This window comes from Schistocerca cancellata, chromosome 3 (genome assembly GCF_023864275.1).
Source record: "Schistocerca cancellata isolate TAMUIC-IGC-003103 chromosome 3, iqSchCanc2.1, whole genome shotgun sequence".
NCBI classification, from domain to species: domain Eukaryota; kingdom Metazoa; phylum Arthropoda; class Insecta; order Orthoptera; family Acrididae; genus Schistocerca; species Schistocerca cancellata.
This window is the reverse complement of record NC_064628.1, coordinates 917081376-917096505: the sequence shown is the minus strand read 5'-3', so window position 1 is coordinate 917096505 and position 15130 is coordinate 917081376. Positions and strand designations below refer to the sequence as shown.

The window sequence follows — 15130 nt, the reverse complement described above, 5'->3', positions numbered from 1 at the left end:
ATTCCCCATACTGCCGCTAGGAGACAAGCAATGCAATGGTTGACAATGGAAGACTGACTACACAGCAACGATTGGGAGTTATGTTACTTTTTAATGAAACGAAAAGCCTTGTTGTGACTCAGAGGCGTTTTCGACAACAGTTTGCAAGAAGACCATCCACAGGTTGTATGATAAATTAGTACAGGAAGCAACAGTATTGGAAGCGAAGCGACCTCGGCCAAAGAATGTTTGTTCGCCGGAGAATATTGAAGCGGTACGAGTTGCTGTACAGAGAAGTCCCGGAAAATCGTGTAGAAAGGCAGCAGTGCAACTGGGAATATCCAGACGCTCCGTTCAATGCATTCTTAAAAGCGACCTCCATATCTACCCATACAAGGTGACCTGTGCACAGAAGCTCACTGAAGAACACAAGCAGCAGAGACTACTGTTTGCTCAGTGGGCGGAGGATGGGGAAGAAACTCTCAACAACGTTTGGTTTTCAGACGAGGCGCATTGTAATTTAGACGGTGTGGTTAACAATCAAAATGTACGCTTTTGGGCCACTGCAAACCCACAAGTGCTTCATGAACGACAACATTATGCTCGGCGGATTACAGCGTGGGCGGCAATTTCCAGTCACGGACTTATTGGAGCCTTTTTCTTTGAAGAAACTGTGAACAGCGAGCGTTATTTGAGCACGCTTCGCAATAGCATCATTCCACAGCTTCTTGCTACTGCCTTGCCCTTCAACACGCAGTGGTTCATGCTAGATGGAGCAAGGCCACATACTGCAAACACTGTGTTGGAGTTTTTACACGAGTTTCTCGACATGAGGATCACTTCACTCAGGTTTCCAGGTCGCTTCAATGACTGACAAAATTGGCCTCCCAATAGCCCAGACCTCAATCCATGGTACTTTCTTTTTTGGGGGTACCTAAAGGAAAAAATTTTCCGCCAACGTCTACGTAATTTAATGGAGCTGAGAAGACTTATTCTTCAAGCTTGCAGTGAAATTACGGAAGACATGTGCCGTAGGGTTATCACTAAATTCAATGTTCGTTTGAAGGAAGTTAGGAAACTAAATGGTGGACATATTGAGCATGTGCTGCATTAGAACAAATCTCCATGGACGGCTCTTCATTGTAGTATATGTTCCTTTCAGATTGTATTGACAGTAAAATTTATATTCAAAAACAAAATGGTAACACATTTCGTGCGCCACCCTGTAATTGGTGCCATCTCCACAGTGGAGATGGACATCACTCTCGACGGCCTAATGAATATGTCCAAAACATGACCCGACCCGCGTTTTTAATCAGTCAATAAGTTTCGTAGCAACAGCTACAGAGAGATTAGTTCCTGGGTTCGCAGTCGTCAGTTCCAGCGAGTGAGCAGACAAATGCAGCCTGTCCCAAGTACTGCGGCGCACAGCAGGTGTTCTGCCAGTGTGACGGCTCCGGTGCTTCTTATCGCCACAAAGCATCGTGCGAGGCGGTGCGTAGCGCGGTTGCCTCCACAAACGGGTCTGACACTCGTTTCCCGGGCAACGCAGGCGTGAAGGCCGCGGGCCTTCACAACGGGGCCTCCTGCTGCAGGGCTTCCTGTGGCCCTATCCTGCCACTGTGCCTGCGTCACATTAATTCTGAGTGTTTCACAAGTGAAGGCGCGTGCCGGGAGCAGCTTACTCGACTGAGAACTCTACAAGCACCATCTCGGCACATGGTGAGCAACACAATGGGGAATACTGAAGAATGGCATACAACCCATCGGCTCTGAAAACTTACGTCACAAGTTACCACAGATGATGCATTGCTAAACATTGACGAATCTTGACAAACAAAGGAATGTAGTACGGAGAAAACTGACCGTAGATATAAACAACGTATATCCGTAATTCGAACAAAATGTTACATGTAACGGTTTTTTCCCAGCAGAAGGTCCTAGTATCCTGTTCGTCTGTTGACCTGTGAAACTGAATGCTACGATAACAGTACCAGTGCAGACGAATAAAGCTATAAAAGTCAAATTCATATCCCGTACTTCAATTGACCTACGTAGATCAACTGAAGAATTGGACACTAGCATTACCGAAAGCGAAGATAGCGACAAAAGTAAAATTTGTTTCCCGTACTTCAGTTGCCCTACACTAATGTGCATTAAAATTGCTACACCACGAAGATGACGTGCTACAGACGCGAAAATTAACCGACAGGAAGAAGATGCTTTGATATGCAACCTTCTGTGAATGCTTTTCAGGCGCCGGTGGCGCCGCTGGCGACACCTACAACGTGCTCACACGAGAAAAGTTTCCAACTGATTTCTCAGTAGTTGACCGGCGATGCCTGGTGAAACGTTGTTGTGATGCCTCGTGTGAGGAGGAGAAATGCGTACCATCACGTTTCCGACTTTGATAAAGGTCGGATTGTAGCCTATCGCGATAGCGGTTTATCGTAGCGCGACATTGCTGCTCGCGTTGGTGGAGACCCAATGGCTGTAAGCAGAATATGGAATCGGTGGGTTCAGGGAGGTAATACGGAACGCCGTGCTGGAACCCAACGGCCTCGTATCACTAGCAGTCGAGATGACAGGCATCTGATCCGCATGGCTATAACGGATCGTGCAGCCACGTCTCGATCCCTGACTAAAAAGATGGGGACGTTTGCAAGACAACAACCATCTGCACGAACAGTTCGACGACGTTTGCAGCAGCATGCACTATCAGCTCGGAGACCATGGCTACGGTTACCTTTGACGCTGCATCACAGACAGGAGCGCCTGCGATGGTGTACTCAACGATGAACCTGGGTGCACGAATAGCAAAACGTAATTTTTTCTGATGAATCCAGGTTCTGTTTACAGCACCATGATTGCTGCATCCGTGTTTGGCGACATCGCGGTGAACGATCATTGGAAGCGTGTATTCGTCATCGCCATACTGGCGTATCACCCGACGTGATAGTATGGGGTGCCATTGGTTACACGCGTCGGTCCCCTCTTGTTCGCATTGACGGCACTTTGAACAGTGGACGTTACATTTCAGATGTGTTACGACCCGTGGCTCTACCCTTCATTCGATCCCTGAGAAACCCTACATTTCGTCAGGATAAAGCACGACCGCATGTTGCAGGTTCTGTACGGGCCTTTCTGGATACACAAAATGTTCGACTGCTGCCCTGGCCAGCACATTCTCCAGATCTCACACCTATTGTAAACGTCTGTCAATGGTTGCCGAGCAACTGGCTCATCACAATACGCCAGTCACTACTGTTGATGAACTGTGGTATGGTGTTGAAGCTGCATGGCTACCTGTACATGCCATCCAAGCTGTGTTTCACACAATGCCCAGGCGTATCAAGGCCGTTATTACGGCCAGAGGTGGTTGTTCTGGATACTGATATCTCAGGATCTATGCACCAAAATTTGCGTGTAGATGTAATCACATGTCAGTTCCAGTATAATATATTTGTCAAATGAATACCCGGTTATCATCTGCATTTCTTCTTGGTGTAGCAATTTTAATTGCCAGTAGTGTACATCTCGTAGGTCAACTAACGAATATGATACTAGCAGTACCTAAGGCAAAAAAAATGCGACAAAACGTAATATTTGAGTCCTGTACTTCAGCTGAGCCGCATAGGTCAACGGAAGAATATGATATAGTATTAGCGAAATCAAAGAAAGGGTCAAAAGTAAAATTTTGTATCCTGTACTTCACTTGACCTATGTAGGCCAACTGAAGTAAGAATTCTTCGTCACTTAACTGAAGTACAAGAGGTCCGTGCTATGCACTCGTACTTCGCTAGTACTAGTGTCCTGTTCGTTAGTTGACCTGCATACTAAACGGTACGAATCAATTGTATTGATTCACTACCAGAGAAATCTGTAATTCCAAAAATGTACACAAATAACTTAAAATTACGACATGCGACAAAAAGCATACTGAACATATAACTATAACACATTCATTTATCTTTGTTTACGTTTATGACGCTTTGCCAGAGAAGATAACCGATTTGTTATCTACGGCTCAAAAAAAAAAAAAAAATGTCTATTGCTAAAATATGACGTCATTGCCAAACCCGACGTGTTGTATCCCAATCTTCACTTGACACACGCTGCGGATGCCAAGATGCCAACCGATGTGAAGTTGACCTCTATTCAGACGCAGATAATAGAATCTGACAGGGATCTCACAGTGTGATTCAACTCTCTTAATGTAAGCTGCTTGATGAACGGCGTTTATACTCTTCTTCTTCTTTAGAATTCATCCTTGAGGTTGTTTTGCAGCAGTACGTGGTTGCCTTTCTCTTCCCTCCCGCCTATATAGCAAAATTGTATTCTCAATTACTATTAATCTTGCACACATAAGAAACTGAGGTTTGATAACTTAAGTCTTTAATTTGGCAATGCAATACTTTATTCCATTAGCACTGATTCCGCAAAGTTAGCAACAATCGCTTTAGAATAGTTGTTCTGTCTGGAATCGGATATACACTGGGAATAGTGAGTTAATCTGAGCAATTGCAAGCAACTTACTCTTTAGAATTGTAAGTAGAGGGGAGTGCACCTGCGTGACAGGTCGGCTCGCTGCGTGGAGGTTGAAATGGTAGCTTTCATAGTGTAGTACTTTACGTGGGACTTCAAGTTAAGGAAATCTTTACGCAAATGAGCGTTGACCATATTGCCCAGTCGTCCTGCACACATTCCATGGCTTATGAATCGTCGAATATTGATATGGGACATTAAGGATCGACTAAACGGATGAAAATGCGACAAACGAGCCTCATATAATATGCAGATATATTCTGTTTACAGTCATATAAATGGTCCCTAATAACTGGAACATGAATATTAGATTCATCCACAGGATGGCGTCTTTATTCGCAATCGTCGCCTCAACAGTCAACGATTATGACGGATCAAATAGCTTCCAGTCCAATCACATTTGTTGCTTTCACGAAAGATGAGTCCGTATCATCCTAACTCTTCCACTACTACCCGTTAAAATTGCTACACCAAGAAGAAATGCAGATGATAAACGGGTATTCATTTGACAAATATATTATTCTAGAACTGACATGTCATTACATCTACACGCAATTTGGTTGCATAGATCCTGAGAGGGCAGTACCCAGAACAACAAACTCTGGCCGTAATAACGCCATTGATACGCCTGGGCATTGAGTCAAACAGAGCTTGGATTGCGTGCACAGGAACAGCTGCCCATACAGCTACAACACGATGCCACAGTTCATCAAGAGTAGTGAATGGCGTATTGCGTCGAGCCAGTTACCCTAACACCATTGACCAGACGTTTTCAATTGGTGAGAGATTTGGAGATTGTGCTGGCCAGGGCAGCAGTCGACCATTTTCTGTATCCAGAAATGCCCGTAAAGGACCTGCAACATGCGGTCGTGCATTATCCGGATTTCGCAGGGATCGAATGAATGGTAGAGCCACGGGTCGCAACACATCTGAAATGTAACGTCCACTGTTCACAGTGCCGTCAATGCGAACAAGAGGTGACCGAGACGTGTAACCAATGGCACTTCATACAATCACGCCGTATGATACGACAGTATGGCGATGACGAATACACGCTTCCAATATACGTTCACCGCGATGTCGCCAGACACGGATGCAACAATCATGATGCTGTAAACAGAACCTGGATTCGTCGGAAAAAATGACGTTTTGCCACTTGTGCACCCAGGTTCGTCGTTGAATACACCATTGCAAGCGCTCCTGTCTGTGATGCAGCGTCAAGGGTAACCGCAGCCACGGTCTCGGAGCCGATAGTCCATGCCGCTGCAAACGTCATCGAACTGTTCGTGCAGATGGTTGTTGTCTTGCAAACGTCCACTTCTGTTGACTCAGGGATCGAGATGTGGCTGCACGATCCGTTACAGCCATGCGGATGCCTGTCATCACGACTGCTAGTGATACGAGTCCTCTGGGATCCAGCACGGCGATCCGTAATACCCACCTGAACCCACCGATTCCATATTCTGCTAACAGCCATTGGATCTCGACCAAAGCGAGCAGCAATCTCGCGATACGATAAACTGCAATCGCGATAGGCCCCAATCCGACCTTTATCAAAGTCGGAAACGTGATGGTACGCATTTCTCTTCCTTACACGAGGCATCACAACAACGTTTCACGAGGCAACGTCGGTCAACTGCTGTTTGTGTATGAGAAATCGGTTGGAAACTTTCCTCATGTCAGCACGTTGTAGGTGTCGCCACCGGCGCCAAACTTGTTTAATGCTCTGAAAAGCTTATCATTTGCATATCACAGCATCATCTTCCTGTCGGCTAAATTTCGCGTCTGTAGCACGTCATCTTCGTGGTGTAGCAATTGTAATGGCCAGTAGTGTAATACAAATCTTAATCTATCCTGATCTGATAGAGTGCATAGTGCTGCTACTCATCATTCGCTGAGCTCAGCATAAAGCCCTGAGGAAGGTTGCTTGCAACTGTGGCCGAAACAACTGACAATTTTATACATTGAAAATGCGGTCAGGAGCTCAGAAGAATTTTATTGGCAACACAGCCTCACTTTCTCCTTTAAATTTCAATTGAAAATAGCAAAAGGAGACGGTAATGGCAAGGAACAGGGGATAGCACAGGTGCACACCCTACATTACTCGTAATCTGCTCCAGGTGTGACATCCTTGGTCGTCCACAGTGATTCCAGTGTTCTTGTATCTTAAAATGTGTCCAGGATGTTTGTCCTGAGGGTTCTAGTTTCCTATACTCTCCTCAAAACCTCTTCATTGATAACTCTATCGCTTCCACTGATCTTCAATAGCCTTCTGTAGTTAGCATCAACACTTCAGGGCTTCTAGCCATCTTACGTCTTGTTTTATTACCGTCCACATTACACACCCTTATAGCGCCACACTCCAAGCAAATGCTTTCATGATCCGCTTCCTTGTTGTCAGATTGATGTTCTTACTGGTGAGTACATTCTTTCTCAAATCAAATGCAAATTTGGTCTGCTTTATTCTGCTCTAAATTTCATTTAGTCTTCAACCATCCCTTGAAATAATGCTTTCCAATTCCTTTATCACTTCTGTCTTCTCTCTTCCAGTTCTCCGTCTTTGAAGTTCATATTCTTCTTCACAACTGTATACCATCACTTTAGTTTCCTCTTGCTCATATGTTCTCCCACCAATCAACATTGTTACTTTAGAGCATTTTTTTGTGTCTTTGGTCTGGTCACAAGTGGATTATGATCACATGATTCAGTTACTTGCTTTTTGGGAGACGCTTTAACCACATTGAAGTTGCGTGACTTGCTAAGCGTACTGTAGGATAATTTTTTCAGTAATTTCAAGACTTAAATAGTTTTGAATAATTACAAACACCACACGTTATTCATACCGCTGAGTAAACGTTGAGGTGCAGCGTTTGATACAATGAATTACATACAAAGTGAAAATATCTTACAAAGACAGGCAGCATTTCGAGTATTTTGGGAAGTGTACTGTTTAAAGTCATTAGTGATAACAGTAAACGAAACAGTTTCATCTCTGTTTAATCGTTTTAAAACGACATTGCATCGATGGGCACGACTGAAAGCTGAACCAATTACAGTACGCGAATGAAGCATTTAATTCGCTCTGATTTACACAATACATTGTCAGATCATTGTTTAACGATACAGCCGGTTCTGTAGGCATACAGTTAAACAACTTTTTAATTTATGAAAATGGACATTTATTGCACCCAGGGGAAGTTCGTTTGTAATACATTCTCAGGCAAAATGAATAAATGAATGAAACGAAACCATTAGTAAGATACCTTGATGTTGAAGCTACCTATATGTCGATGGCTTTTTTTTCCTCATAAATAGCTTTCGAAAAGGGTCGTGTCTTGAATAATCTCAGTTTCCTTGTTTTTCACACATAAATGAAATGTTTTTCTGAAGCATCACCATCGTCAGCTGGTTCATTTTACTTCACTAACAGCGTAGCTACATGAACAGTATGTACTATGAGTAACACAAAATAAGTCCACTCACGATGGCAAAAATTCACAAGAATATGAGTGGTTGAAGAAGGAGAAAATTGTGGTTGCCGAAGGCAGAACCTTTTTCACAACTTTGTGACAGAAGAACAACGTTTATATTCTTCGACTGCCTCTAGAGATTGCGTCGTTCCGATAATTCCAGTGGAATCATTCAGCAGGGTTTTGGAACATTTACTGTGTTGCTGCCTTATGAAAAACATCGTAGTAAACGATCTATTGGCACACAATCTGCACTCCTCCATAAAAATATCGTTCTTGTGAACCGCAATTGGTTCTTTATCCACAGGAAGTAATGAGTGCTATCGCCAAGACATCTCAGTTAGATCCATATTTCCGGATCACCAAAAGGCCTCAGACGCCGTTCTTCGTAAATGGTTTCTAGTCAGATTTTGTGCCTATGGAGTCAACTGTGCGACTAGATCCGCACTTTAGATAGGTCACAGTTCATAGTAACTAACAGGAAGTCTTCGGTTGGAACAGAAGCGATATCTGGTCTTCCCGAAGGAAGTGTTATACACTCTGTTATGTTTTTAATCTATACACACAATTAAGGAGACTGTTTGAGCAGTCGTCTTCATTGATGATGATGCCGTTGTCAGTCGTTTAGTAATGTCATCATAAGATCAAAACTAATTACAAACTGATTTAGACAAGATACCTGTATGATGTGAAGAGTGTCTATTAGACCTAAACAATAAAAGTTAGTTCTCATACACATTATTATTTTTTAAATGTGAACATTTTAGGTTAGGCTTTACCGTGACTGTTATTGATATTATATGAAACAACAAGTTTACTGTTCCCAGTCACTGTATATATAAAAGCTATTTATTCAGCTAAATACCTAGAGACTACCATTACAAATGACTTGAATTCCTAACATCACACAGAAAACGTTGTAGAAAAGCCGAACCGAAAACTACATTTTTTGTAACTTAGAATAAGCAACAAACGTACTAAAGAGATATGCTTGTATATGTACAGGATATGCTTGTCCATCCACATCGGGAGTATTTCCGAGCACTATGAGAAGATTCTTGCCCAATAGGGCTGACGAACAGCAAAAACGTTAAAAACACGGTAGGCGAAGTAGGTGAGAGAGATGATTCGGGGCGTTTTTCCATGCGGCGATATCGTTTCACGAAATAGCCATCTCTAACTTTCTCTTCCAAATGAGAAAATATTTGTTTGACCCTCACAAAGATAGCGAGATATCACAATCTTAATAGAATAAAAGGAATCAGAGATCGTATGGAAAGATTTCGCAGTTGATTTTTTTCCACCTACTGTTCGAGAGTGGAGCGCTCGGAACATAACCTGCAAGAGTTTCTATGATCGCTCCGTCAAACACTTAGGCATGAATTGCAGAGTGGTGATGTAGATGTAGATGTAGACTGTATAGCTAGCGCAGGATACTGTGGCCGATGCACAGTGAACAGTTGTCGTCGAAAGCGATGGGTGAGTTCATTAGTTTGTTCGGAAGCGGAGGCCGATAAGTGCTCCCCACCTTTCGGCCGGAGAGCGATAACAGAATCGAGGCGCACATACTGCAGTCTTTCTCAAACGATTTTACAGAAACTATTTGGTAAAGATATTTCAGTTTTGGTTTACTTATGGCTTTATATGCCAGGTTTATTTAGTTATTGGTCGTAGTTATTGCAACATTTCTTGAAATTTGGAAAAAGTGTAGAATTAAAAACAGAAATCGCTATGACTTTGCGTTTGGTGCACATTAGAGAATATGTCATTGTGTATGAAATTTAGATAACGTAATGAATTTTTCTTTAGACTTGGGTAGAGGTAACCGTCACCAAATCCGAGAAAACTGATCTGATGTAACACACTAATTTACGATCGCGGCGCGACTGAGATATTTTACCATATAATTCTTATCTAAAACTTCTTTATCTACCGTATCCTTCCAACAAATACAGACCTTTTCAGAGAAAGAATGTAATTTTTTAGGGCCATCGATAGCCAATGAAGCGGAAAATACTGTGGGTTTTGGGATAACATATATAAAGACTTTACAAGTTTTTTTTATTCTGAAGATGTGATTTTTCATAAGCTACTGACGTGTTTCCTCAGTTCCTCACTTAATAGACTTAATAAACCGCCGGCCGCGGTGACCGTGCGTTTCTAGGCACTTCAGTCCAGAACCGAGTGACTGTTACGGTCGCAGTTTCGAATCCTGCCTCGGGCATGGATGTGTGTGATGTCCTTAGGTTAGTTAGGTTTAAGTAATCCTAAGTTCTAGGGACTGATGACCTCAGATGTTGAGTCGCATAGTGCTCAGAGCCATTTTTGAACTTAATAAACCACTGTTTCAGAACTATCTCGCAGTTGTGTCTGCACAAGATGTTAGTGAGGTGAGACAGTGTAAACGTCGTTGTGTTTTGTCAAAAGAAGCGAATCTTGACATGGAAACCAGAGAAATGTGTAGGTTCTACTCGAAATTCGCCACTCATGACGCCTCCCTGAAATGGTTAACAAGACAGACTAAAATAAATCACGTACTTTTGGTGGAATTCTTTTTAGATCGCTTTGAATGGTCGACATGCAATTGTGGGCTTGGAGGGGCCCCACTTAAAATTAAAAAAAAAAAAAATGTGAGTGTAGGCTTCAGTTTAGAACGGCACTTTGCCCTACAGCGCTCTGAGCACCTGCCGTTAGCGCTAGGATTTCACCCGGAACAAGTCCCGCCCATTCACCCCCCTTCACGCCTGTCCATAGTGTAAGGCCCTCCCCTAAACAGCCGCCACTTCCACAGACTGGAAGAAGCTACATCAAAGTTGTTATCGTCACAGTCCGACACATTTTACACTGTGATGAGATTCAGTAATGATAAGAAATTGAAGTTTTTCTGGATAGTAATGTAATATGAATGTGCATTTTTGAAGAAATAAAAGTATTTAAAGAGAATTGAAAGTATCGCCAGCAATAGAAAACAAGAAATAACGTGATGTTATTTAAGGGCAATAAGGACAAATTTTCATTAACTAATTCACTTACTATAATACGTTTATTTGAGGGAAACAGCAGAGCAAACGTACAGTGCGAAAACAATGTCTTGAATCTGTCATGTCGGTAGTAAAGCCACGGATGCAGTCGACTAACTCTGTTGTCTAAAATCAACGTGTTATAGAAATAAGTGAAAGTCGTTTTGTTTATGCAGGCCTCCATAATAGCTCACGAAAATGAAAGAATATAAGAATTCCGTAAAATTAGAAATGCCTAATAAAAGCAGTAAGATATTTGCTTATATGCCATATTTCGTTAGTATTTGCATGGATAATGGGTGAATTTTAACTTGTAAATTCTTCCAATGCTATACCTGCGCATTATAAACGAGGTTATAAGAAATTGTGGCTGTTTCTGTGTGATTTGTGTCCTATATGCTGTTGCAAACGTCTCAGGAAAATAATCTATCGTTATTCTTTGTCCTGTCTGTTTTTAACAAAAAGATTTATTAATTACGTAAATGTCATTCAAACCATTTTTTTAAAATAAAAATGATGATGTGTATGTTTGTCACAGAGCAGTTATGGAGGAAATAAATGCTGCAGTGTTTCGCGGCTGTAAAACGTCCTTCATGCTGTGCTAGTTCTTCTTCCACCCCTAAAACTTTTCAGCAAAACTATTCAGTGAATAACACGCTAAAACAGCTAGAATCGATCTAGCAAGCCAAGTAATTTTGACGCCATCTGGAAGTATAGTGAACATTGGTGCTTGTTTCACATATGCTGTCTGAGTTCTGAAACTTAAGTGTCAAGTATACTGTGGTTCCCCTTTCACCAAGCAAATTATTCTTTGAGGGTAGGTTTTTCCTGTTGTAGCATTGGGTGCTTTTTCTCACACAGAAGTATGTTTCTTCACAGGCTATTCATCTGAATACTGAGTTCTCGTATTTAAAGAATTCAGATCTAAATTGTTTTCTCATATGTTTGCTGTGGAAGTACCTGGCACAGCTGAGGCCAATTGTGCACGTTTTTTGTAACGTGTCATTTAACTATCTGAAAAAATTTAAGACCTAGCAAGATATTAATTTAACATTCACTCCAAGTGCAGCCGAACGCGGTAAACCACGTGGGTCAACTGAATCAATGCCCAGGCGCCGAACAAAGATCGGAAAAAGGGGGGTTGAGTGGGCGGGACTTGTTCCTGGTGAAATCCTAGCGCCAACGATTCCTCTCTGAGCGGCCCCCACCACAGCCGTTCTCCCTACTCTTCCTCAGCCTACTGCACATCTAGCGGCCACTGCATTTTGCGCACACTATATCGCTACTTTCCATTGCGGCGCCTGTCACAGGGAGGAATGCCGGACATTTGCCACGCCGGATATTTGCCACACTTGCCCCTTCGCCAGGTAGCGATCCCTCAGCTAAGGGACGCCCTTCCTCGTACTACTTCTGTCCGCTTTCAAACCGCCGTCGCCACATCTTACTCGGTACATCCAGTACGTAAGGGACATTTTTCTTCGACATCTTAGCTGAAAAACAGAGCTTCTTTTCCGAAATCGAAATATTTATATCTTTTGGGAAACGAAAGCAATTCCGACGATTATGTCAGTATGTAATTAGTTCTGCGAAGTATAAATATATATCCCTCTGTCTGTACGGTAGCTTCCTTTCACACTTACTGATTGCGATAGAAACAGTGCATCGCCATGGGAGCAACAAGAAAGTAACGCTATAAAGAGAATGCGAATGTACGCTAATCATTTCTTTTTGATCGCTGCATTTGTGCGTACTTTAATTACTAAAACTGCAAGCCCAAAAGACAATAAGGAAAGAAGAAATGGGTATGTGAATGTTTGAAAAGAAGAACGAGATACTCCATATTAATTTACTCTCTAAAATCCGATATCTCTTGCGGTGAAACATTGGTTAATAAAGTGTAGCGGGACAATGTTCAAAACATGACTGAAAGTACGTTCATAAACAGAAATAAGAACATCTATGATTGACATGTCATCTAAAGTCGACGTACAATTTTAAAATGTTAGAAATAAGGAAATGAAGTAATACAGAATGCTATGCTTGTAACGTACTTTGTTGTTCTACATTGTTTAGCTCTGGTATTTACAGGGTCACAGAGAAAGCACCCTAGGTTTTGGAGGGAAAAGTCGTAATTGTAATGATCTCCAGTACAGCAGAAACAAGAAACACAAGGAAAAATAATGTAATGTGTGTTCCAGCTCGCAAGCGACATTGAAGCAGATGGTTCCTGTGACTTAGTATGGACAGAGGTTATATTCGACAACCGGAATAAATTAATAACTGGCACTTTTTACCGACCCCCGGTCTCAGATGAAACAGCTGGGGAACATTTCAAAGAAAACTCGAGTCACATCACAAATAGGTACGCTACTCATACAATTATAGTTGGCAGTGACTTCAATCTACCTTCCGTATGTTGACAAAAGTACATTTTCAGACCATACTGTAGCTAGAAAAAACTTCCATAATTGTTCTAAATGCTATTTATAAAATGATTTTGAACAGTTAGTTCACTAGGCCATTCAAATTGTAAATGGTTACGAAAACACACTTGACCTCTTAGCCACAAATAATCCCTAGCATCACGACGGGTGCAGGAATTAGTGAACACACAGTCGCAGCGAGGCTCAATTCCGTGACAAAAAAATTCACCAAAACTAAACGCGATATATATATATATATATATATATAAAAGCGACTAAAAATTCGGTTGACGTCTTTCTAAGAGACAGTCTCCAATCCTTCCAAACTATGTAAGTGAAGACCTATGTGGCTTAAGTTCAAAGGAATAGTATCAACAGCTCAAGAGATTCATACCAAATAAATTAATATCAGACGGAACTGATCCCCCATGGTACACAAAACACGACAGAAAGCTGCAGCAGGTGCACAGAAAAAGGCAAGTATAATTTAGACGAGTGCAAAATCTCCAAGAAAGGCGAAGTTTTACTGTGGCTCGATTTTTGGTGCGGATTTCAATGCGAGATGCATTCAATAGTTTCCACAACAAAACTCTCTCTATAAATGTGGCGGAAAATCCATAGAGATTGTGGTCGTGTGTCAAGAAAACCAGCGGAAAGGCTCTGTAAGTACCTTTACTGCGGGTCGGGCGGCGAGCGAGGAGGGGGAGCAGGAGGAGGGGGAGACAAGGGACCCAACCCTTCGGAGCAGGTAAAATCGTGGCAAATGTCCGCTGTGGCAAATGCCCGCACACCACAGCGAGGGCTACTCACCCCCCTGAGGGGCCAGTTGGAGCCGTGATTGGCGTGCACGCCGCTTGTGGCTGCCCCGTTGTCCGAGGCGAACACCAGCAGCGAGTTCTCCAGCAGGCCGCGCCTCTCCAGGGCGGACACCACGCGGCCCACGGACTCGTCCAGTCGCCACACCATCGCTGCAACAAAACAACGAAGAACTTCAGTGGCTGGCACGAGTAATTCTTTTATTCCGAGAAATATAGGAGTGCACAACGCAGAAATTTCCAATTTTCTACCTGCTATAGCCCACGCAAACCTCCTTTCGATGATATCTTTCAGCATCTGAAAATGTACTGCAATAAAATTTAGCATGAAGACGCCGCGCTGTACAATGCACTTTAGATGTGAGACGGTCACAACTGTTGAAATCCGTCGTGTGCGACCTCTGGGCTACCAGCATGCACTGCAGACCTGCGCCCGCTGGTAAATACCCCGAGATGCCCCAAAGACGAAAGGACGTAGGCTCCGGGAAGATCTAAGAGACTAGATCCGTCAAGCAGGGTCTGCGCGTTAGTGGCAAATGGAAGTCCTGACATCGGCACACCGGCGCCGTCAAAAATATCCGTGCAAAAAAAAAAAAAAAAAAAAAAAAAAATGGCTCTGAGCACTATGGGACTCAACTGCTGTGGTCATAAGTCCCCTAGAACTTAGAACTACTTAAACCTAACTAACTTAAGGACATCACACACATCCATGCCCGAGGCAGGATTCGAACCTGCGACCGTAGCGGTCGTGCGGTTGCAGACTGTAGCGCCTTTAACCGCTCGGCCACTCCGGCCGGCTATATCCGTGCAAATGGCTCGCTGCTGCACATTTGAAAACTGATAAAAGTTAGTATGAAGAAGTTTCTAAATTTGTTTTG

At 42.8% G+C, this 15130-nt stretch overlaps 1 protein-coding gene across 1 annotated transcript in view; it reads right to left on the bottom strand.

Annotated features, from left to right (window-relative positions):
- LOC126176647 (arylsulfatase B-like) overlaps positions 1–15130 on the bottom strand; it is a 437026-nt gene that overhangs the window by 205652 nt on the left and 216244 nt on the right. The window contains exon 6 of the mRNA XM_049923804.1: positions 14248–14405. Within this exon, the coding sequence (XP_049779761.1) occupies positions 14248–14405 (158 nt within the window). The remainder of the gene's footprint in view (positions 1–14247; positions 14406–15130) is intronic.